At 40.7% G+C, this 26,086-nt stretch overlaps 1 protein-coding gene across 10 annotated transcripts in view; it reads left to right on the forward strand.

The window, feature by feature from the left end:
- The first annotated feature begins 603 nt into the window (after positions 1-603).
- GRIA4 (glutamate ionotropic receptor AMPA type subunit 4) overlaps positions 604-26,086 on the forward strand; it is a 384,695-nt gene continuing 359,212 nt past the window's right edge. For 3 of the 10 annotated variants that reach the window (XM_073903663.1, XM_073903664.1, XM_073903665.1), the window contains exons 1-3: positions 605-880; positions 1,359-1,529; positions 2,705-2,863. In XM_073903663.1, coding sequence (XP_073759764.1) covers positions 1,442-1,529; positions 2,705-2,863 — 247 coding nt within the window. In that variant the 5' untranslated portion in view covers positions 605-880; positions 1,359-1,441. Of the gene's footprint in view, positions 881-1,109; positions 1,530-2,704; positions 2,864-26,086 lie in introns of those variants that run through there. The other 7 variants (XM_073903661.1, XM_073903667.1, XM_073903666.1 and 4 more) reach the window with 5 other exon arrangements.

Genomic DNA, 26,086 nt, shown 5'->3' on the forward strand with positions numbered 1-26,086 from the left:
AACTCCCTAGGAGAACCAGTCAACACAACCATTGGCACCACCAGTGCGGCGCTTACGTCTTCTGGGGGTGACATGGAGCCGGGTGAATATTCCAGAGCCCCAGCTAAGAAAAGGTGTGCCTGAAAAATACCCCGTTTTCCTCTCAGACACTTGCGCCCACTGCCCCAAGCGCTGTCCTCGCCGTCTTCTCCATCAGCCCCTGAACCGTGTCGGGCACCCTCCGGAAGTGGGCCACGGCACAGAGGAAAAGTGCCTTCCAGAATGGGCTGCTGGAAAGAAAGGAGGCTTCAGTCACTCTTCCTGCTTTGCGCTCCACGCAGCTGTCACTCCCTGGTCCTGCCTCAAGCCCTTCAAACAACGGGCTGGAGCCTCCCCTGAGTTCTCATTTCTCAGGCTCCTCTCCATCCCGCTCATTACCCTAAACTTTGCATTTAAATGAACTTTTCGGTCCTCCCTGTCTTCCCTAGGATGTTACTTCTGCCCTGCGTCTCCTCCCGAGCCTTTCCTCCTCCATTCCTGTCTCAGGCTCTCCAGATTCCCGGGCTGTTTGCTGGTGAGAAATCTTTGCTGCAGCGAGGACCGGAGTCCCCCGCGCGCAGCCCAGTGGCAGAAGAGGGCGAGGCTGGGAGAAGGGCGAGAGGGCTGTCGGGGAGGGAGGAGGCCGGTCCTCCCCGCGAGCCGGCAAGAATGCGGCAGGGGGCCCGGGGCCTGGGGAGCCGCTAACTCCCCGAGCCCCCGATCCGGGCTTGCACACCCCGTCCGCGGGGCCGATCTCCTGCCAAGTGCAGCGGAGCAGCGGAGAGAGGGGCGCGGGGGTGCCCATCCGCGGAGTAGGTCCCTCCACGAGCCGGGGGAGAAGAGAGGACGGAGTGGGCGAGCGGTGAGCAGGGAAAGCCCGGCTCCAGCCTGGCGGCGGAGCGTGGGCAGAGCGGGGCGCGCGGGGAGCGCCGGCGGGGAGCGGCGGCCCGAGCGGGGGGCGAGGGGCGCGCGGAGGCAGCGCTGCGCTCGGGGAGGGGCGCGCGGGTGCGGGCCCGGTGCGCGTGCGGCGGCCGCGGCGCAGTGTCGGGGTGTGCGCGAAGGCGAGCGGCGGGCCGGGCGAGGGAGGCGAGGACAGGGCGCATGTCTCGTCCCCGCGAGCAGCCACTAGACGCGCCACCACCATCTTCTGCATGTGCAACATTTGCAGCCGGACAGGAAACCGCTCTCGGGGCCATGGAGACTGCGGGAAAAATCTGGCAGCTCGCGGCGGATTGCTGAAGGGGGGCGGTCATAACCACCAAACACCCACACCTCTCTCCTTTCCTTTTTTTTTTTTCTTTCCTTTTTTTTTTTTTTTTTGTTGTTGTTTTTAATTTTAGCGCCGTCGTCGTCAATGCCTCTCTGAACAGCCTTTACAAGAGTGAGAGAGAGAGAGCGCGCGCCAGGGAGAGCAGGAAAGAAGATGAGGATTATTTGCAGACACATTGTCTTGTTGTTTTCTGGGTTCTGGGGACTCGCCATGGGAGCCTTTCCGAGCAGCGTGCAGATAGGTAAGCTCTGCCCGGTGGGGTGTGCGTGTGGGTGTCTGTGGCAGGTATCCGAAAGTGAGTTAAAGGAGTTGCGGGTGAGCAATTCGGGGAGACCTTCGGCGGCTCCCTTCCCCTCGCCCCCGTGCAGAAAACTGCATTTCGGTGCTGCTTCAGTTGGAATGTGCACACCCTGCCCACCCGTTCCTCCTCGTCCGTGCTCCCACTGCCACCTTTGGTTCAAGTCGCTTAAGTAGGGTTGGAATAAGTTGGAAAAAAAACAACCCCCGTGGGGTCTGATTACACTGAATGTGCTATTTCTTCTCAGTCCCCTCTCCAGAGCGTGAAGGGATGTCGAGTTTGTTGGGGTTTTTAAAAATTATTATTCTGTATTTTAAACACATTTCTTCCCATGCTGGACTTCTCAGCTTTCTGGCCATTCCAGAAAGACACTGGGCAAAAAGCGTTTCCACCCGCACCCCCCTGTTTCTCTCTGCGGGTTAACCGATTCCAAAGTTAGATCGCTTTCCCGGAAACCTTCTCTCCTTCTGTTTTGTTTTCCTCTTGAGTCTTTTGCCCGTATTCCTCCCGCTGGACTCCACTGCCAGCGACCCTACCCATCCGTGGCTTTCCTTGCTGTTCTCTCCTGTCTTTTTATGGGACGCAGCTATTGAATTTCTTCCAGCTAAGCCCAGCCTCAACACTGCATCATTTCTCGTGGACTGTGCACAAAACGGGGCTAATTAGACTGAGTCCACGAGCTGCAGGAAAACAAAGTTCACGTCTCCTTTCCGATTCCCCTCGGCCCTTAGTGTCACCACATCCCTTTATTTCTGCATTTTAATGCAAACCCTCTCTTCTGTTCATCTGCATGCCTCTTAGAAATGCCCCGAGCTTGGCTGATGTAGCAGTGTGCTGGGAATCATGCGGAGGGCAAGAGAGAGGAAGGAAAACACGCTCAGTGGTCTCAGAGGTCATTGTGATCATGACAGATTGGGACAGGAAAGCGCTGAGCTGTCCTTAAGACTGAAATACTAAGCATGCACCTTAGGGACAAAGGGCAGTCTCAAGATGTGGCAGGGAGGGCTTCTTAATTGTGTGTGTTGCTGAATGGCAGTGGATTTGACAGTGCTTGGGGGTGGGTATTGCATTTCCAAGAGGAAACACCGAGAATGTGCTTTTCCTGCTGTTTTTAATAGGTGGTCTCTTCATCCGAAACACAGATCAGGAGTACACGGCTTTTCGATTAGCAATTTTTCTTCATAACACCAGCCCCAATGCGTCGGAAGCTCCCTTTAATTTGGTACCTCATGTGGACAACATTGAGACAGCCAACAGTTTTGCTGTGACAAATGCTTGTAAGTAAAACCCAAGTTGTGGATAAATTAGAAGAGAATTAAATTGAAGCAATAGAGTCCCCTTCCTCCCCTGTATTATATTATTTTAAGAGTGGTTTTCGAAAGAAATGCAAGATGCCCACAGTTGACTGGTTCCAGAGCAAGTCGGAGTTAAAAAAAATAGTAAGATTTAGTCTCGGGGATATTCGGCTGGTCTTTCTTTCTCCCTTCTCTCCTTCTCTCCTTCTTTATTTGTTTATTTTCATTTCTTGTCTGGATAATTCAAGTTGATTTCTCCTGCAACATTTCGGTGCTATTCCTGTTACCTTGAATGTCAAGTTAGTGGAAATTATACTCCGTCTAGTTTTTTTATTCTGTTCCTTTGTGCCTTCGTATTTGCTTTTCACGTGAGGAAGGCTATGCCCTGCTTTTAAGGAAGAGACATGCTCCCCCGCACTGGGGAAGGCGAAGGAAGCCTTGCTAAGAGTGAGGCAGCCAGGAGCCCTGGGGTGGAGGATGTGTGTTCTAGTCGGTTGGTTGGCGCTGCAGATGATCTGGTGATGTCACTTGGGGCTGCCCTGCTCTTGTATTCTGGGTTGTAAGTGTCTCTTACTGTCACGTAACGCATGTATCCTGTGGCTGGAACTCCATGAATCCTCACCTTGGTGCCGAATCCTGTTAGCGCTCAATCCACCTGAATTCACAAACCGAGCCGGCTTGCTCTGTCATCCCGCACAGTGACACCAGACGGGGACCTCCCCTAATGCTGTAATGGGACGGTTGCACCGTACTCCCTCACCAAGATGCCACATAACTTAATGTAAAAATATCATCAATGACAGATTAATCTGAAATTCTCCAAAATGTAACCAGTCAGTAGAACGTTCACAGAGCACTTTCACTCTTGAAATACATGTTTCAAGTATCCCCTCAGCTTTACCTGCTCATTTGCTACTGTTCAAAATCTTTAAGATAATGGCTCTAGATTATGTAAGAGGCATAGGAACAGTTTCTATATACAATTTTGCATAACAGTAATAACATGTTTAATTTGAACTGTATTTTAAAAGTCCTGTCAGTACAAGAAAGTACACTGAACAAGTAAGTGATTTTGAAAACAAAGAGTTTTTAAATATTTGGAGGATATCTGCGTCATTGACTTAATTATTTTAATTCATATTTATTTGCCATTAACTCATCTAACAGATACACGATCACTTTTCCTAAATTTTTGGCATCCAAGTACTACGTTGTTTGAGAACTTGGTTTCCTAAGGAGGTCCAAGCATTTGACATTTTGTAAACTGCCACAGTTGTATTACTTTGCAGGAATTCTGTAGTTGCTATGAGTACTATTTAATTAGGAAAATTCATGTGTTATATTTAGTGATAAAGTCTACATTACAGCAGACGGGAGTGACTCTTAAGCAGAAACATACATGAATTAGAGCTATCTTTGTGGATAGTTATTTTTGCAGATTTTATCAGCTGTTAGTTTTGTGTTTAAAGTTTTGAAAGGGGTGTCAACATTGCAAGTAGTTCTAGATATAAAGTATTCTGCTTAGTACCTGAATATGTTTATTTTTTAAATAGTGTTTTCATGTCTCCCCTGAAATTATATTAGCAAAACATTACTAAGTTTAAAAATAACTCATGATCCAAATATATGTGATTGTACTTTGTCAACAGTAAACTACTATTTAAATATTAATCTTTATTACTAAATTTTGACTTTCTTAAAAGTGGAAGATATATTAGTTTTATGTTGTCTTGCTTTTACAAATTAAGTTCTTAAGTATTCTAAAGTTTATATTGTGACTTCCAGCTACAGAAACTATAAAGCGCTGATCTTTTCTTCCTCCATATCATTTGTCAATCTCCTTCAGGATAATGTTAATGAGATTATTTTATTTATGTGATGAAAATATTATATATAGTGTTAGTGGTAAAGTACCTGTACACATGAGAAGTTGACAAGAAGCTGCACACAGAATGAAAAAGTAGAAGGTATGAAATATAGGTATGTTATTCTTTAACACGCTACGATTGAGAAAGTTGAAACTAGGTAAACTTTGAGACTACTGATTTTGAACCCAAATGTCATACGGTGTTTACAATATCATATTTTTCCATAACCACAAGTAATTGATTTTGTGTATGTTTCAAAAATTTTTTATAAAAACATAAATTGTAAATGAGGAAGAAACATTTTCTTCACTAGAAGAAAAGGACTTTTTTTTTTTTTCTGACAAATGAGTGTGCCAGATGTCCTCAAGGCAAATCTAAACAGAATTTGGGGGAAAAATCAATTGTCAGAGAGCGTGGGTCAGGGGATTGGTGTTTGTTGAATAGACTGGGAGCGTATACATGTGTGATTTTTCCAGTACAATTAAAGGTGAAATTTAAGTACTAAGTATGAGGCAAACTCATCTGTCAAGCTCTCTGCCTTTGGGTACAAAAAGGATAAAAATAGTATTCTGGAAAATTAACATGGAACTTATTCCTCAGAGTGATACAGACTGGATTTTAAAATTTTTCATATTATATTAAATATAAAGATATAATCTATGACTGGCTAGGTTTATTTTAATTGTGATTTACCTGCAGTGGGTCCTTGTCAAACTGCAGGATCCAGTCTGTGAATAAGGGCCATTAAACAGACCGTGTACATTCACAAGACAGAAAAGCAGATTAAAGAATGAAGAGTATTGGTCATCTGTTGGACAGATATAATTTCCTGCTGCTTATTCTGCCTCAGAATTAATTTAGCACTCTAAGAATACTTTGGACAATCTAAACATTCTGTGTATACAGTTTGCAGACTATGTAAGTGTAGACCTGATTAACTCAAATTTACCACTTTTGGTATAAATCCCAACTTCCTAAGGGAGGAAAAATAATTTCGGCTTATGTTTTATTTTATCTTTAATAATACTCGTGTAATATTAATACTGGTTTCCTTTTAAACTGTTCACATTATTGGAAAGTCACGCTTGGCTCAATATAAAACTGAAATTATAAGAAATACAGATAATATAAAACTATGATCTATTTCAACAAAAAATAGGTGATAAATGGCCCAAGTATCCAAATTTCAAAATGTAATTAAAAGTATACCTTCCTTCTGTTGTGGTTCATCCAAAGTATGGGGTATAGCAAAATGGATATTTTATAAATAAATTCAATATGGCAGTGCTCGTTAATAAAATGCCATACAATTGACCTAAATTAGCTATCTTTACAAACACATATGCTCTTTAAATTGTATATGCCCTTTGCAAAACATTTGAGACAATATGAAATCATGCTGTTTTCTTATTTTCAGTAGTTAATGAATGGAGATATTTTGTTTTGGAGATGCTGTATGTTAAATTTGACCATGAGTAATAACCAAAATTCTAAAGTAGTCTATCACCAAATGTTTTCAAAGATAAAAATATTTGTGCCATTACAATTACTAGTTTAGTCCATTTGCATTAGAAATCCTTCCTTCGGTAAGACAGTACCTTTGCAATGTAATCCACAAATATTCAGTTTCTGAGATGACTCTTAAATTTCAGATGGGCAATAGGAAATGCATAACAAAACAGACCAAGTACTGTATTATAACTCTGGTGAAATAATAAAAGAATCTTATGACATATTTTCAACCTTTTTACCTTGGATCGGAAGGACCATTCGGTTAATACTTCTTTTTTTTTTTAATGATATGTTAATTTAACTCTCTTTTTTCTGTCTAAAGTCTATCTATTTGGTGGTTTAAAAAATGGTGGATTGGAAAGTTGTTAACAATCCCAAGGAGAATAGGTATTATACCCTCATCAGGGTGAAAAAGTTGTTCTTTTTAGAGTTAAATAATAGTTCTGTTTGTGGCCAGTTTCTTTGACAACTCTAAATATCCAGGATGAGTGCTACTTGTAAAAGTAAGTTGACCTATAAAATATACATATTTAGTTAATCTAAATATATTGAAAATGGGACACTATATCCTGTAAGCTCTTATAAGCGTTTCCACTTATACAGTAGGTACTTAATAAAAATTCAATGAATTTAAGGGTGTTAAGTGATATTATCTCTTCACTCTAATTCAACAGTGTTTAAATAATTGTACAATATTCCACTTTGGGGGCATGAAGCCCTGAAAAGACATTCTAAGAGTTTGCATTGGGCTGATATAATAATTTTAAACATGCTAGAAATAAATTTCTGATAGTTTGAACTGCAGAGTTGTTAGTAGAAGAATGTAAGAATTAAATACTGTTTGACTTTGGATTATTTTTTACAGAAAGGAATGATGTAACCCTACGTGACTGTCATTAGGTTTCTTTATTTTGAATTGATAGCAAAATTCTCTGTTGACTTGAAATAATTCTTTGATGATCTTTCTCTTTTCCCCTTAATTTTCTATCGTGAGATTATTGACAAAGAGTCATATTCCTATAGTTTGTCCCTTTCTTAAGGGATAGGATGGTGCATAATTTGCATTGCTGTATTTTAAAATTTTTCACAGGATTGAGCTTTCATAAAACTATTAGAAAAATTCCTAAAACTGTTTTTTTCCACCAGATTATTCCGAGTGTTGTTTATTTCCCAAATAGGAAAAGTTTTACTTTGTGGCATTAGGAAATACTTAGAGATCTTATTTACAGAATTTTATTATTGTTCGGGAATTTAAAATGAAGAATGAATACGACACACCTTAAATTTTATGATGACACATACTTTTTAAACTGCTTTCATATACATGATTTTATTTGACCTCAAACTAGTCTGAGAAGGAGACATTCTGAGAAGACCATCATTATTTTAGTAGTTAAGCCAGCTTTAGCTCAAAGGAGTCACTTGACTTGCCAGAGACCAGGTAGCTAATAAGCTGCAAGCCAGGGTTTGAACTCTGGTCTTCTAACTACTATTCTAAGTTCTTTTATGAGGAGTCCATTGGGTGTGAAAAATACATCTATATTGAGATGACTTAAGAAGGAAATAAAGAATTGCCATTTATCTTTTTTTTCTAATTTACTTGCAGTGTTTTGAAGAAAATAGGGCAAGACATTTCTGGGCAACTTATTCATTTATCATATGACAGTGAGTGATATAGCAAAGTCTGAAGTCATTTCCATCCATTCACTAGATTAGGTAATGAGTGTAACCATTTATTCATTAAACCTGTTTACCCAGGGCAACTGCATTTAAGACCCTGTGCTAGAAAAAAGGGTACGAGAACCTGTAGGGATAGTTGCTGCCGTTAAGGAGCTGATGGCCCAGTGGGGAAGACAGACGAGTCGGTCAGTACAGTGGCAGCGAGGCAAAGCACCCAGACAGAGAAACAGAGTGTGGGACAGAGATGAACGCAGGAATGGCACCAGGCACGGCCTGGCATCCCAGATGAGGTGTCAGCAGATCTGGGTGTGAAGGCTCTAGATGAGTCATTTGAAAAAGAGGAAGGAAGGGAGCATGCCTGGCCTGGGGAGCCGCACATGACGTGGCCCTAAGGTGTGGAGGAGCCAGGTGTATTTGAGCCCTTGAAGAGAGTTTCGTCTGGCTGTAGTATTGGGTGCAAGGGGAGAGAGAGGTGTGCCAGGAGGGACGGTCTGCGGATCCACAGAAGGTCTTGTTGCTGCTGGAATGAGACTCCGCTGAATAAAAAGGGGGCCCATCAATGACTTAAAACACAAGAGTGACATAATCAGATTTATATTTTACGAAGAATAGGCTGGGTGCAGAAAGGAGAATGAATTGGAAGGGGACAACACGGAAGAAAAAGGCAAGTCTGTGGAGTCTTGAAGTCATACAGTTTAGGATGATACATGCTTGAAGAGAAGTAGAAGCCCTGAGGTGAGAGGAAAGCACATGGATCCAAGAATACAGAACAGTTGACAGAATTCAGTGATGCGTTGGAGACGCCTGGGTGGCTCAGTGGGTTAAGCATCTGCCTTCAGCTCAGGTCATGACCCCAGGGTCCTGGGATCGAGTCCCACATCAGGCTCCCTGCTCAGTGGGGAGTCTGCTTCTCCCTCTCCCTCTGCTGCTCCCCCTGCTTGTGCATTCTCTCTCTCTCTCTTTCTCTGACAAATAAATAAATGAAATCTTTAAAAAAAAAAAAAAAGAAAGAACTTAGTGACGGGTTGGATGTCTTTGTGGGTGAGGAGAAAGGAAGTGTGGTAAGAATTCAAGATGAGTTCTCTGATTTCTGGCCTGGGCAAATGACTTGTTACTGTTTCCATTACTGGACGGGACCCCCCAGGAGGGGAAGCAGCTCTGAATGGGGGACGTGAGGTTGTTGGAAGTACAGATTTTGAGGGTTGAAGAGACTCCCGAGTGGAGCTCTGCTGTATACGGTGGGGCAGGTGTATTTGCAGGCATTTGGTGGTGCCTGAAGCCATGGAGTTGGTGAGATCACCCAAGAGAGCAAAAGCAGGAGATGCTGAGGACAAAATCCTACAAAATACCTTTACTTAGAGGGGCAGGGAGAGATAGGAGACTGAAGGACAAGCGGTCAGGAAGTTCAGAGGAAAACGAGACAAGAGAATTTCACAGGAGTCAAGAGGTGAGGAGCATTTCAAGTAAATAGTGAAAAACCTTGTCAAAGCCTGCAGAATTTAAATAATTGAATTGCAAGGATAATTGATCTTTAACATCAGGCTTTTCTTCTCTTTAGTGTGTTCTTTTGCATCTTGAGCAAATTTTTTTTTAAAAGCAGCCTTTATTAACCTCATGTAGATTATATTAATAATACTCTTTTGTATATAGTGGCCTAGAATAGTGTTTTACTTAGAGGTGGGGAGAGAGTCTTCTTTGGACTTTTGAACCAGATGCACTTGAATTTGCAACCTGATAGTGGGTAAGTTACTTACTTCCGAGCCTCAGTTTCTAAATCTGATAATGTGGGGAAACAACATGTGCCGCACATGAATTTTATGAATATTAGAAAAGTGTTTGGGAAATATACAGAATGCAGTTAGAATGCAATTAAATTTAGTTGTGTTAACATTTTCTGTGTCATATGGAACATTTATTTCTGAGCTGATCTTAACTTTGGAAGAGATATATTTTCTGTTTATATTTTGAGAAAGCAATTTATGTGTCGAACACCTATATTTTGTAGATACTTAATAGGAATATTTTTGACCTTTCATTGAATTGCCAGTTTTAATTTATATACACAAATCTAAATTCCTATTTTGCGAAAGTATTTCCAAGTCCTAAGAGAGGATAACTTTATCTGGGATCTGTGGATGATTCAGAGAGAGGATTTATTCATGGATGGATTAAAGAGGTTGATAAATTCTCTTAATTAAATGCAAAATTTTCTGTTCTTAAACTGTGTGTATGTGTGTGTGTGCGCGTGTGTGCGTGTGCGTGTGTGTGTGTGTGTGTGTGTTTACAAAGAGACAGTCTGAACTTTTGGACAACTTCACAGTGAATCCCAGTCACAAAAAAGGCCCAGGACCACAGCCTTAAAAGAGCCATACATAAATTCGAAATAAACAAGCAGTACTTCATTCCTTACTTTCATCATTTTAGAAGCCAGTTGGATTTTATCCTTGAAACTAACCGGAAATCTTTCCATAAAATCCATCTCCATTAGCTTCTCTCTTGACGTAGAAAATAATCAGTGTGTCCTGGCTGGAAAAATGCTTGGCTTGGTCCCCTGCCTCTCAAACTGCCCTCCTATTATTTTTATTCCTTCTCTTCTTATCCGAGGTTCCATGCATTCCACATCAGCTCCTTCTATTTTTATCACGATTTATCTTTTCCCTCCCTCTCGCCACTCCTGGAACACTGTGTTCTTGAAGGTGATCAGTGACTTACAAATTTGCAAGTCCAATTGTTTTTCCTCAGTCCTCATTGTCTCTTAATAGTTGGCTTTGCTGACGACTTCTGGTCCTTGATGCTCATTCCTCGTTTGCTGACAGTATCGACTCCAGGAAGGGGCTGACTATGTGCCGGGGTCTCCTAGGAGTCACCTCAAGTCTAACACAACTCTAAGCAGCAGGTGCTATTATGATTATTATCCTCACTGTAGATGTGGAGAAACAGAAGGTTTGCCTAACCGCACAGCATCCAGGCCACCAGATATCAAGCCTGTTTTACGTGCCATCCACACTGTAGCAGCTCACAAGGCACAGTGTCCACGGAGTTCCGTCTCGCTCAGTGTGAGAGCAGCTAGGCAGCTCTTCATTTAAACAGAGAAATGTTTTTCTCAAAGCTACTTCTTTACTGTAACAACTGTGATTCACCCCCGCAGATACGTATCGCATTTCACACTGGACGTCCTGGATTCTTCTGTGCGGTTTGCAGGGTGGCACAGAAACGAGAGAGTTCTCATTCTAATTGATGATACCCCCATTACTTTGTACTGCCGAAGCCGCCTCGTGAATACCACCAGGTGTAAAAATGATTAAATGACTCTTTTAAGTATTATGCAAACACTGTCGGTTACCTCATCAGTTGGCCAACCAACGTATTTTATTTCTTTTTATAGGAGTAGTAGTTGATTTCAGAACACCCTGTTCAAAACATATTTTCCCAAGTGCTTCACTATAAGATAGGCTTAGCTCTGAGGCATTTTCTTTCAGGTTTTCTCTGACATGTTTTTGGGTTCCAAAGAAGCACAGTGTTGACTGTGTTCTTAAAAGAACATCACCCGAGTCAAAATTGCTCTGTCTTTATAACGCCATCACTTGTCCTTGACTTAATAAAAGTATTTGTATCACAAATAAAAAGTTATCTTAGAAATAAATGGTAAAAAAGAAAATGTGAGATTTAGTACTTCCCTTGAATAAACGACTGTATTTCTCTAGATACAGGAGAAAGTACACAATCAGCCATAGGTAGTGTTGGCTTACTTTTGTTGCTTTTATGCTTCTTTTAAAATAAGCAGGTTTTCATCAATAATTTCAAATATATTGTGCCCTTGTGTTCTTCCCATTTTTCCTATTTTTGTCTTTTTTGAATGAACATGTACTTGTAAAAATTTCAAATAATTCGGCAATCTTAAAAAGCCAAAGTATTTTGTAATCCTACCCCTTAAGAGAGAATCACAGTGCAGAGCCAGGTAGGGAGACAAAAGAGTACTAAAAACATACAATGCTAATATATAGCTAAAAATAAAAGCATTTAATAAAAATGATAACACTCTATGCTTATATTTTATTAATGGTTTATCTCACATACCATAACAAATCAGTATATAAGAACTGCCTCATTTTCTTTTACTGCTACATAATATGTCATCGTGCAGTTACTATGATAAACGTACACAGTACCCTCTAGATTAACATTTATGTTGTTTCCACATTTTTGATATGACAAACAAAACAGCAGAAGAACTATTTATGTACCTGTGTGAACATTATTGTGGGACTAATTCCTGGTAATGAAATTTACTCTATCAAATAATGTGGGTTTTTGTTTTTAATACATATTGTCAAGTTCTTCTCCTCAAAAACAAAATGTTACTTAAATTTACAACCACCAGAATGTGAGAATAATAGTTTCTCTAGGACCTGCCAACACTAAGCCATTATGTCTCTTGAATCTTCCCTTGTCCTGATGGGTGGAAATGACATCTAATTGCTCCTTTAATTTGCATATCTCTTATTAATGATGAGGCTGAGAATATTTTCTTATATTTGTAAGATCTGTGTCCCCTTTTCTGTTCTCCTGCTTTGCCAACATTTTCTTCTTCATTTGTAGGAGTGCTTTATGTACTATAAAAGTTAACCCTTTGTTGTCCACATTACAGATTCTTTTTCCACTGCGCCTTTGGCTTCTAGCTCCCTGTGCGATGTGTTTTATCATACAGATATTTTAAATTTTTATGGAGTCAGATCTGTTAGTTATTTTCTTTCTAGCTTCTGGGGTTTTGGTTACACTTATAAAGGAATTCCTAGCCTTAAAAGGATACATATATTATCCCACATTTTTTCTAGTTCCTTTATGATTTTAGACATTATATTCATAACACTCTTTGGGGATTTATTTTCTTATGTCTGTTAGGAACTTCTATTTATTTATCCTCAGTACTATATATTTGAGTGCGTTATTCTTTGACAGCTGCTTTGTGTGAATGCATTTGTGCAAATCCCCTGCTCTTCCTGGACTGAATTTGAGCTTGGACGGGAGGTCTGCGTTTTCCCTCTTCCCAAGTTCTCAGGCTTGTTGTTCCTCACCTTTCCTGTCAGTCCGTTGTGATCACACCACTAGTTTGGATATTTTTATCATCCTGCTTTCCTGCTTCTCTTATTTCCTACCTTTTTTTTTTTCCTGTGTGTCACTCACCATCCGACCGAAGGACATCGACATACGTTACAAATATTTTCACCCTCCTCTGTTTCTGTCCCAGCATTTTACTCTAGTCAATGGTCCTTCTCTCGTGATTTCAGAATTACCCCCCTGCTTCGACTCTACTTCTTTCCGTCCGCTTGACATACTGGTCCAGTGCAGCTACTCTGAACATAAAATCAGAGACCGTCTCTACCTTACCTGAAGCCTCCCAAAGGTTTTTGTTCTTGTAGAATAAAATTCTGAGTCTGGCGTGCTCCTGCATGATCCGCCTCTTGCCCACCTCTTTGTCTTTCCACTCTGCAGGAGTCCCCCGGGTCTTCTTTCTGGTTCTCTAACATGCTTTAACCCTTTCTTTTTCTCTATGTCTTGTACTTCTGTCTCCCACCCTTTTTTTTTTTTTTTTTTTTTTGGAATCTCCCAATCCAGTTATTTGCTTCACTGGCTTTTTCTGAACCTTCAGGACTCAAATCAAAATCACATCAGAGAAGCCTTCCTGACCAACCTCTCTGGCATAAACGCTTTCCCTCCCAAATTCTAGCTACTCTGTGTTGCGTTACCAACCCCTATGATCATCTTTGCTTTTATCACAGTGTATTATTATTATTTCCACTTGCTTACTTATTTATCATCTATATTCTCTGCTTGAAGATCAGCTCTCAAAACCAAGGGCTTCATCTGCCTTAAATGATACATCTTCATAACCTTGCCCAATGCTGACACAAAGTAAGTCAATAAATGTCTTTGAATAAATGAATGAGCAGCATGTGATGAATTTTCCCTATGCTCATCTTTGGGGCATCCTTAGGATAGCTAAGACTATTTTATATGTTATTTTAGAGAAAATCAAGGAGAGGATTTGAAGGCAATGAGGTAGTAGATCCAAAATAATTGTTATATATTTTCCTTATCATAAGCATGTTTTTATTTCTACTTGTTTCCATTAGATTGAATTATGGGATGAGCTAAGTAAGGGAGAAAATAAGTCCTATAAGGAGGAAAGTGGGACTGTTAATGCAAATTAACATACATTGTGCTGTCCAGATGGCACTTTGTTAAATGCATATCTGGTAGAAGGGAACTTCTAGGTGCTTATACCATGTGGTGTCTGCTGACAAAATAACTAGAAAATGCTGATACAATCCACTTTCAAAGTAGAAGATAACCCATTTGGGAAGCCAGGTGAACTAGTAAGCACACTCAGGAGAATGCCATCTGTTCAGACACTGACTGCTTGTTTGCACTTCTTCAAGTTCATGAAACCAGAAAACAGGAGGCTGGAGTCAAGTGTATAATGTTGTTCCTGCCAGTCCTTGATGATCTCCCTTGTACCTTCAGTAGTGAATTTCACAATTTGCTACTTGCTCTAACCCTGCATTCCTCCCTCTTGGAAATTAGTCTACCCTTGGTTAAATTATCTAATTTTCAACCATGTACATAGTCTTTCCCAGGCAAGACTGAAAGGCATTTCACCACTTCTCTGCTCCAAAGCTTTAAATTAAGAGATTCTTTTTCTTCTGAGAAACATTCATGCTTCTCCCTTTCTTACTGGAAAACTTGTAGGTCAAAATGTTTGTCTTTTTCCTCTGATAACCAGGGAGCTCAATTCCATTTTTACTGTTCAGTTACATTACTCCCCAATTTAAACATTTTGCTTTGTTTTTATACCCTTGATTTTCCTGAAATCATATATATGATATAAATAATATATGATAGGCATATATTAAATATGGTATAAGCATGTTTTAGGTAAATATACCTTGTAAGACTGTGCACATCATTTTAGGAGAGGAGCATAAAGACACGGGGGCTATAAATTTAAAAAATCTAGTTGATGTCCCATTCAATACAGAAGTTGGTCAGCTTTTGCTTGAATATTCACATTTCCTGTTTCGTACTTTCTGTATTTTGTGTATGCTTTGGAAAATGATTTATACCAGGTGGGTAGGTAGCTAGGTAGAGGGGTAGGTGGGTAGATGATCTGTCGGTCCAGTAGACTGCAGGTTCCTTGAGAACAAGGATGATGGCTTATGATACCCCTGCTCCTGAGGGCCTGTCACAGTGCCTGGAACATTTCTGTTCCCTACTCAATAATTGTTTGCTGATGGATTGTGAGAGGAACGAAAGGAGAGAAGGAGGAGCTTTTCTTTTTTTTTTTAAGATTTTTTATTTATTCATTTTGGAGAGACAGAGCGAGTGAGAACACGAGCAGGGGAAGCGGCAGAGGGAGAGGGAGAAGCAGACTCCCCGCGGAGCAGGGAGCCCGACGCGGGGCTCCATCCCAGGACCCTGGGATCATGACCTGAGCCGAAGGCAGACGCTTCACGACTGAGCCACCCAGGCATCTCAGGAACTTATTTCTTGTTTGAATATTTATAACAACTAATTCTTAGCCAGAACTGAATAACATAACACAGGTCTAGCTTTTCTGTGTGACTCAAACCCTTCACATTTTTAAAAAGCTCATCACATGTCCCCTTCACATTTTCCCGAGCTAAATATCATTTCCTATTTCTTAGACCTTTAACATCTAAGTTCTAGCATTCTGAATAGCCTCTGGATTTATCATAATTTCATTAAAATATATTGGCCTGAATTAACTCCACACTCCTGTTATGATCTGTCCAGAACTAAACTCTACATTTTTGGCATTCATGGTCATGATCTGACATGAGCTAAGAGAGAATATTAATTCCAGTTACTTAGACATTCTACATATAAAGTATAGCCCCAAATTCTTTGGGTTTTAGTTAGTTACAACATGTTCATGGTCATGGTCAGTTAAGACTTAACACTCTGCTTTTTTCCTTTTTTTTCATATGAATTGCTATAAATTAGCCTCTCCGTAATGCATTTTTAAAAATCCTAAATAAGGGGCACCTTGAGGGTTCAATTGGCTAAGCGTCTGGTTCTTGGTTTTGGCTCAGGTCATGATCTCAGGGCCCTAAGATAGAGCTCCGAGTTGGTCTCCACGCACAGAGAGGAGTCTACTTGAGTTTCTCTCCCTCTGCCTCTCCTCATTCATGCTCTCTCTCTATCTTTCTCTCAAATAAATAAATAAATCTTTTAAAAAAATAAAAATTCTAAATGAAAGATTTTACAGATACACTCTTAAATTTTACCTTGTTTGGAAACATTAAGACCATCTTGAATCTTAATTCAGTTTGCTATAAACTTTTAAATTCGGTGTGACTCTTTTCTTTATGATTATCCTTATTAATGAGTAAAATCAAGAGCAGGCTGTGATACAAGATAGTTATAAGATGGTGCCAGGTCGTGAACTAGTACCTTCTGGTACGTGTAGTCATTGGAATGTCAATTCTCATAAAATAATTTATTTGATCAAGTTTATCTACATTGTCCATGAAGATTCTCATTTCAGTTCATTTGCACTTTTTTAAACATTAAAACAAGCACACATTAAAACAAAAACAACACAAACACACACAAATATTATGAAAATACCTCATATGGTCACATTGGATAAGGGATGATACATGCATGTACACACAAAGGCAAGCATGTCTTTCAGATTGAAAAGAACTGATGAAAGATATAAGATAATTCACATTGGAATAAATAAATATAGTAAACAAAATATAAAATATATTTAATCAAAGAAAGTGAGCTGTACAGTTTTGCATAATAAATTAGCCAATTTTGGTGGTAAAGATGAAGAGAGTTTTACATCATTCAATGTGTCTGGAGCCTTTAAAATTGGTATAATTTGAAAATCAATTTGTCATAATTTATCAAAAAAAAAAACTTTAAAAATTGTGAATTGGGGCACGTGGGTGGCCTAGTTGGTTAAGCCTCTGACTCTTGGTTTTGGCTCAGGTCATGTTCTCAGGGTCGTGAGATTGAGCCCCACGTTTGGGCTCTGTACTGAGCTGGAGCCTACTTAAGATTTTCTCTCTCCTTTTCCCTCTGCCCCTCCCCACTTGTGTTCTCTCTCTCTCTCTCTCTCTCTCTCTCTCTCCTAAATAAATAAATAAATAATAAGTAAATAAATAAAAATAGGAGTTGTGACTATCTTGAATTCACAAATATAGGAAAATCTCTAGTCATGAAAATGCTCATTAAAGCATTACTTTAGTAATATTTAGTTGAGAAATGGTTGAATTACTTGAAGTCCAGGCAGACTGTTTAAGGCAGAATGTCAGTTATGAGAGTCCTCTGTGTGACTTGAGCCGACAGTTCTGAGTTCAAGAATTCTCTTTGTACATAGACACTTTCTCTGCTTTTTTTTTTCCTTTCTTTCTTTATGTTATTTTTTCTTACACAAGAGCTAGGGTCATAGTAGGAAAAAAAAAAGTATTCTAGTCAGATGTAAAAAAAGATGTCCTCAACCTGTACTAATGACTTACTTGGGAATTGATAGAAGTAGCTGAAGGATTTTTAGAGCTCATCAGTTGTTTGGAGGATCACAGATCCACCAGTCCTGGCTGATAGCCGTGGTAAGGTAGGTTCCATGTTTGTCCTGGAGCAGTGTACCTCCAGACTCTGTGCAGGTATCTGGGAGTTCTAGTCAAGGAAAGACGGGGTGTTTTTGCCCTGTTCTTGCCCTAGCCCTTTGCCTTCCTCTGCCTCTTTCCTTTCATCCCCCCAAGCACAGAAGGTGTTGCGGGAAGATCAGGAAATTATGTGAAATCCACTTGAGATCCTGCCATGCTGTGAAGAGAGACCAAAACATTCGAGGCGGACAAAAGAGCATCATAGGAAGACGTGTAAAGGTGTATGGACATCTGAGGGGTAGTAATGAGGTGGGAAAGTGGAGGCAAAATATGGGTGTAGGGGGCCTGTAGAGCGGGAGACTGAGGGGGCAGTTCAGATAGCTCTGCGGAAGCAGGGAGGAGCCTCGCAGACTGCCTGCTGAATGCGGTGAGTACTGTGGTTTTTATTCCGGGCCAGAAGACAGCAAGAGCCACTTTAAGCAGTTTATGACATCATTGTATTTATGTCTTAGGAAGAATTCTCGCTGCACTGTTAATCATTCATGTATATAGAGGAACGCAGTTCCTTTCCCACACCCAACACACTAAGAAACCATTTCCTAGACAGGAAATGCTGTATTGCTCCTTGAGTTGCTGTTCGTAGAACCCATTATTGTATGTAATTCTGCTCACTATTTTCCATCGAGAACTGTTACTTCCAGCAAAAAATACTCAGCTTATCATCTCAACCATGTATTTTCAGACTGCAAACCAAGTCTTTTATGATAATAGGCAGTTGGAAAAGAGCTGGTGTTTCTGGGAAGAAAAAAATGAACAAATAAACATCATTTATGGTATGTATAAAGGCAATTAAATCTTCTTAAAGATCAGTGTAGCTGCGGATGGAACAATGCATATCCCATTCCGGATTAAATTTCAGACTATCCCCCCTTGTTATCGCTCTTCTTTTGTTACTGCTCTTGGTAGAGGTTTATTTAATTCAGTTGGCTCAAATTACCATTTCTACTAAAATTGAGACTTGCCCTCAGTCACATAATGCAGAGTAGTAAGAACTGGTTTTTAAAAAGTGAGTTGAGAGGTGCCTAGGTGGCTCAGTTAGTTAAGCATCCAACTCTTGGTTTCGACTCAGGTCATGATTTTGGGGGTGTGGGATCGAGTCCTGACTCTGGCTCTGTGCTCAGCATGGAATCTGATTGAGATTCTCCCTGTCCCTCTCTCTCTGCCCTTTCCCCTACTCCCCCCCCCCACCAAAATAAATAAACCTAAAAAATTAAAAATAAAAACTAAAAAATTAAAGTGAGTTGAACAATTTTAAGACTAGAATAATAATTAGTGCAAGTGTCACTACATATGTATATATGGACAACATATATACAGATATACACACAGAGCTTAACAAAGGAAAAAATATAGTGAGACAATAGCATGTATACTTTGTAAGGTAATTTTTTTTCCATTGCCTTCAAAGTAATGAATAATAAACTTTCAGGTACATATTTTTGCCCAATACTACTTATGAATTTATTTCTTTTTTGAAATAAAATATTGTAAAAATAAGAATACAATGTGCGTGTGTGTATACATATTTCAGAATAGTGTGTGTGTGTATATATGTGTGTATATATGTATATATAGTATTTCAGAACAGCTTTGTAAATGACTTTCTGTCTTGTTATATATACATACAGCATATACATTAGAATCTGCTGTATGCATATATAATAAACACACGCCCTTAACATTTGATGCTTGTTATTTTCACAAAATCTGATAATGATTATATGTCATGAAAATATAAGTGACTGTGGAAATAAGCCTCATTTTACAGAAGTGATAAAATCACAGATTAGAAACCCGTGTGAATATTTTATTCAGAGGCAACTGTTGCTATTTTTTTTTTAATTTTCAAAACAGCAATGTCTTCACCTCCCTTACACTTTATGTTTTGTTTTATTTCAAAGGGAAATTTTTCACTTAGTGTTAGTAAGAGTCTGGTGCTGTTAAGTCATTGGGCTGAAACCAGTGTGCTGTCTATGAGGCAGAAGAGGGTATAACTACAGAACGACATGATTTAGAGCCTTTCAGTATGTGGCCATATGTACCATAGAATGGTGACTGGGAAAAACATACGCTGTCTGTGATTACAATTTCATGAGAACCACACATATAGAAGACTTTGAAGGAGACACTGCTGAAATGTAGTTAGTGATTATTTTTCTTTGGTGTTAGTGTACAGAATTATTATTTTTAATTTATTTTCCTGAGTTTTCTACATGTTTACAAAAAATATACATTTATGCTTCTCTGGTTAATAATATCTAAATAGAAGATAATGTAGTGGTCTTTCACTAAGTATTGAGTTTGCCTTGCTCTGTCCAATTGGGCAGACAATCCAGGGAAATCAGTAGACATTTTAGCCAATACAGGCCTGGTTGTCAGAATATCATGTCCCCTTAGCAGTTGCTGTGTTTGATCTCTTTGCTTATACCCTTTGATTATTTTTAAATGAAAATGTCAGCTTCAATTAATTAAAGGTATTAAATTAAGTCATTATATTTACCTACCATAGTACATTTGAAAGAGTCAGGGGAACAATTGGTCACTATGAGCATGTTTCATTACCAATTGAAATATGAAACTTACAAGTCTGATTGCATATATTAAGCTCAATTCCACAGAAAGGACCGTAGCTACATGTGTGAGCTGATGGCTCTCAGATATCGGTCAGTCCTTTCCGGCTACCTTAGGCTGGTTTAGGCTCCACTCTGCTGTGATCCCATGGCATCCTGAGCTTACCTTGTTTGTTATGTTATATAATCATTCTCCCTCTGGCATGTGACGTCCTGAGTCCTGAGATGCCATTTTATTTGTGAACAAATCCATAGTGCTTGGCTTATGGCACAATGCCTGGCACATAAAAGCACTATGCTGATACCCATTGAATGTATGGATTTGAGAATGGTGGGATTTTTTTTTTTAAGATTTTATTTATTTGAGAGAGAGATCAAGAGAGAGAGAACATGAGCAGGGAGCAGGGCAGAGGGAGAAGGAGAAGCAGACTTCCTGCTAAGGAGGCAACCTGACCCCGGGGTCCTGGGATCATGACCTGAGCAGATCCTTAACCAAGTGAGCCACCCAGGCACCCCCCAAAATAAGTCTTTTTAAACATTTTTATGTGCTTTTTTAAATTTCTTTTTATGAATTTGCGTATAGTTAATTCAATAAATACTTGATTAGCCATTTAATAGGCCTGAACCATTAACCTAGGAACAATGATTCATTCTTTACCCAGATTTTCTTTTTTTTAAGATTTTATTTATTTATTTGAGAGAGAGAGACACACACAGAGAGCATGAATGGTGTGGGGGGAAGAGCATAGGAGAGGGAGAAGCAGACTCCCCACTGAGTGGGGAGCCCAATGCTAGGCTTGATCCCAGGACCCCAGGATCACAAGCTGAGCTGAAGGCAGACACCTAATCAACTGAGCCACCTAGGCACCCCTGCAGTGATTTTTTTTATTTTAATTTCTTTTTAATTTTAATTTCAATGTAATTAATGCATAATGTTATCTTAGTTTCAGGTGTGCAATATAGTGATTCACCAATCCTATGTATTACTCACAGCTCATCAGGATAAGTGTACTCTTCTTTATTTTTTTTTAATTTTAATTCCAGTATAGTAAGCATACAGTGTTATATTAGGAGAATGGAGGGATTTTTATTTGATGGTTAGATATTAGCATTTTAATTCAATATTTTGAGCATCCATTTAAGGGATTAAGGCAGACTCTGTTTTAGTAACCATGGGAACTATAAAAAAAAGAAAAACTGTTCTTTATGGACTTTTCCATACAAGTAGGTGACTGGTCAAGAATTGTAAGGATTATCACTCATTAAAACACATTGCGTTCAGGAGGTAGAGGCTAAGAGAGCGTCCCAATGAGAATGGACAGCCATACAAATTGCTCTGCATCCTCCTTCCGAGTTCACGTGTCTCCTGAGGACTGCTTCACTGGACCACTGACAGAGCCAGGATGCTGCCCCTGGACAGGACTATCCCAGCTCTCCACTGAAAATTCTGATCCAAGCAACAACAGTGCATTCTCATTTCTACCCCTAACCCCCTGCTTTGCACAGCACTAGACCCACTAAAGTCTTCTCACTTCTACTGTTTCAAAAGTAATTTTTGTGTGTCTCGTGTGTCAGGCAGTTTTCCACTCCAGGGACAGAGGCCTCTTTGCTTCCAAGTAGCATGTAGTCCAGTGATGACCACTGAAAATCTCAACACAATGGGACAAATGCTATGATTACACTGGAACCCTGCCTTCATTCGTGTGTGTATAATGTACCTCAAAAGGCATTTCCTCTTTTCTCTCCTCATGGGTCAGAGGGATAGTTCGAACAACTCTTACAGGGCCAAGATAATGGACTAAAGAAAAGAGCTCTTTTACCCAGACTCAATTGATTAATGAAGTAAGATTGGATTGATTTACTTAGATGCTGGAATTTATATGGAAAGAGTAAAACCAAATCTTTGTCTAGCCCAGGTATACTCAAAACCCATGAATCTGTTGGGGCGTCTGGGTGGCTCAATCAGTTAAGCATCTGACTCTTGATTTCAGCCCAGGTCATGATCTCAGGGTTGTGGGATCGAGCCCGGCATTGGGATCCGCGCTCAGGGGAGTCTGCTTGGGATTCTCTCTCCCTCTGCCTCTGCCCCTCCCCCCACTCATGCTCTCTCTGTCTCTCAAATAAATAGATAAAGAAAATCTTTTAAAACAAGCAAGCCTGTGAGCCTGCACCACCTATATTGTCTCAGCTACTCATCACTGCCATATTGTGTATTCCTTCAGTATCTGTACGTTTGCTACCAAGTCGTTCTGCCCTTGTTAATATGCAGCTTTGTAAGTGTCCACTTGTCACCTTAATTGAATGTTTTTTGACACCTGTCTTGCCTCCTGCTTTGTGCTGCGCATATTATTGGAAAGACATACTAGATGTGATATTGGACCGTAAAAAGCTGATAATCTTCTGGAAAGGCAGAAGTAACTTAATATGAAACCAGGGAATAAGTAGGCATTACATTAGAGGGGACTGGGTATCGCATAATTGCCAAGGAAGGAATATCGGGAGAGACCAGACTTATAAACAGTAACCTTAGTGAGGTGGAATTTAATCTTGTCATAAAAGGAATGAGGAAGAAAAGGAGAGGCATACAAGAGGGTTAAAGGGAGTGAGCACAGGCTAAGCTGCAGGAGGGCGGGATGGCACAGGACAATCTCTCCCTGGATCCGAGTGGAGACAGAGGGAAGAGGGGCAGGGAAGGGGTGGCTTGTAAATCAGGACTTTAGGAGCTGAGACAAGAGTCTGACAGCAGGGAAGGTTTGGGCAGGGGACTGGTGTTATGGAAAGGGGAATGTCAGGACTATCCCTCGGGCATGGGCACGCAGCATCAGCTGAGAAGATAAAGAGGGTAGACGCAAGAATGTAAAACGAACCAAACTAGAGGCTCACTCATCAGTCATCAGCCCTCACCATTCTGGATTCTCTTGAGTCTATAGTTTTAACTGACGTCCCATCCTCTCTTCTCAGAAGATCTCTGGGCATGTCTCTCTATGTCCGCGTCCCACTCTCCAACCCGTGCTCTTTTACTTATACTCAGTTTCAGAGGCCACAGCCTGGCTCTTTCCATCTGGACAAACACTTGCATCCTTTCCTTCCATCAGTGTAAGGAGAGCTTCCAGAGGCTCTGGAGCTCAGCCTGGATCCAATGCCCATTGTGTTGCTCAAAAACTATGTGAATTTTTTAAAGGTTTATCAACCTCATTGTGTTTCAGGAGTCTAAATTATAAATGGATGGGGGAACGCTTACCCTATTTTTAATTAGAAACATAAAATGCATTAAAATACATTGTATGAAGTGTTTAAGTCCTCTTAGGGTTAGTGTAACCAGTCATCCCTGAAATAATACTATGTATCATTCACTCAGCCTCCTGTGCACAAGATGAGCAGACCAGTGGTTAAAGGTGGTGAAGGGGGAGGGTCTCTAGGATCATGACTAAGAGGAGGGAAACTGTGCTAAGAAGTAGCAGAGGGAATGCAGGTGGAATAAAAGGCCCAGAGCAATTTTATGCATTCATTTTGGAGCTAATTGAGTTAGAAATTCTTGTCTGATGGAGGAGTTCTGTATGCAATTGAATATTCAAGTAGCTGTAGAAAGATCGGGGATATTGATACGGGTTTTGGAATTTCCTGCATGTAGGTGAGAGTTAAAACTGTAAACAAGGAGATTCCTGAAATGTATCCGGTTAGCGATAAACAAAATCAGGATTTCTGAGGAAGGTCAGCAACATAAGAAGAAAGATACAAACTATGTCTGTTTGGTCCACAAAACTTTAACAAATTAATTTGTTTCCAACCGAAAAGTCAATAGATTGTACATAAAATTTTGAATTTCTGACCTCTCTGGGAAACTACAAAACCCTTATTACAATGAATCAGAATTTCCTAATGGCAACAGTTGACTGGGCCACAACTAGCGGCCCCCAGTTAAATAAGCTCTGTTTTCTCTAGTTGGGTCTCAGAAACCCTGAGACGTACTGCCCATGTATTTATATCCCATCTAGGCCTTGCAGACATTTGAGTTTGTGGCCCCTGAGAACAAGCAAAGAGCAGTTTCTCAGTTGCCATGAAAGGATACACATCCATGGCATATGCTTCAGATCAGCGTGGGAAGTACGAACTGAAGTGTCCTTGATTAGGGCAGAGACTTCGGCTCAAAGATCATGTGATCAGGCAATCTCTCCAGCACCTCAGCTCCTTGAGGGTGTTTCTCTTGTGGGGTGCTATGTTGTATTTTCTATATCATGGGAAATATTGGTTGCATCTGTACCCAATAATGACTAAATGACATTAGTTTTAATGTGTGCAATTTAAATAGAGGAACTTTACTATTCCGTTATATGGATTTCTGTTTGAAATGACCTTTAGGGGCGCCTGGGTGGCTCAGATGGTTAAGCGTCTGCCTTCGGCTCAGGTCATGATCCCAGGGTCCTGGGATCAAGCCCCACATCGGGCTCCTGGCTCAGCAAGGAGCCTGCTTCTCCCTCTCCCTCTGCCTCTCTCCCTGCTCATGCTCTCTCTTCTCTCTCTCTGTATCTCTGTGTCTCAAATGAATAAATAAAATCTTTTAAAAAAAAAAAAAAGAAAGAAATGACCTTTAAACTCAAAATTCCTTTTCTTAAAAATGTACCTGCTTTTTTTTTTTTTTACTGACAATATTGCCATTCCTTAGATTTTTTTTTTTTAAGATTTTATTTATTTATTTGAGAGAGAGAATGAGATAGAGAGAGAGCATGAGAGGGGAGAGGGTCAGAGGGAGAAGCAGACTCCCCGCCGAGCAGGGAGCCCGACGCGGGACCCGATCCCGGGACTCCAGGATCATGACCTGAGCCGAAAGCAGTCGCTAAACCAGCTGAGCCACCCAGGCGCCCTCCTTAGATGTTTTATAGCTTGGTGTTTAGTGCTCTTGAAAATGGTTTCTGCCACTTCCTAGACATCATGGCCTGAGGCAGGTTTCTTTGAACTCCTCTGAGCCTCCGTGTCCCTGATCTGCAAAACAGGGACTATAGTAGGAACCTGAAGGGCACGCCGTGAGTCTTGAGGGAGATCTTGCCTGCAAGGTGCCTGGCGTAAAGGCTGCACATGCGTTGACCCAACCATGGCTGTGACAACTTTGCCCCTTGCCCAGGGCCCCTGAGCCGGAAAGTGGGCTCATACCCACACCTTCCGAGTCCAGACTCCATATGCTATTGTCCCCATTTCACCAAAGATTACTTATACATGCTTAAGAGTTGCTGCTATTTAGTATCTCTGATTCTGACAGCCCCCAAATATCCCTGGTTTCCCCTGTGGGCTTATTATGTAATGTATGGGAATTCTCTTTTGGACTGGCTGCATGATTCTGAAAATGAAACATTGTCAGTTATATTCTAGGTATGGGGGAATGTCAGAAAAGTTTTTGGAAAGTTCATTAGAAGGTAAAATCTACAGAGCTTGCCCTGATATTTTATTAAATGATTTTTGGGTGTGTACTTTTGGGGTGGACCTTGACAAATATAGAAAACTTTGTCTACATACCTATGATAATAAGACCTCATATATGTGTAGTACTTCATAGTGTTTCAGAAATGAGGCATTGGGGCGTCTGGGTGGCTCAGTTGGTTAAGTGTCCAACTCTTGATTTCAGCTCAGGTCATGATCTCAGGGTCATGAGATCAAACCCCATGTGGGGCTCTGCGCTGCTGGGCATGGGGCCTGCTTAAGATTCTCTCTCTCTTGGGCGCCTGGGTGGCTCAGTTGGTTAAGCGACGGCCTTCGGCTCAGGTCATGATCCTGGAGTCCCGGGATCGAGTCCCACATCGGGCTCCCTGCTCAGCGGGGAGTCTGCTTCTCCCTCTGACCCTCTTCCCTCTCGTGCTCTCTATCTCTCATTCTCTCTCTCTC

The sequence above is a fragment of the Callorhinus ursinus genome, unplaced genomic scaffold, assembly GCF_003265705.2.
Source record: "Callorhinus ursinus isolate GAN/ISIS: 27379988/994484 unplaced genomic scaffold, GSC_fseal_2.0 scaffold19, whole genome shotgun sequence".
Lineage (NCBI taxonomy): Eukaryota > Metazoa > Chordata > Mammalia > Carnivora > Otariidae > Callorhinus > Callorhinus ursinus.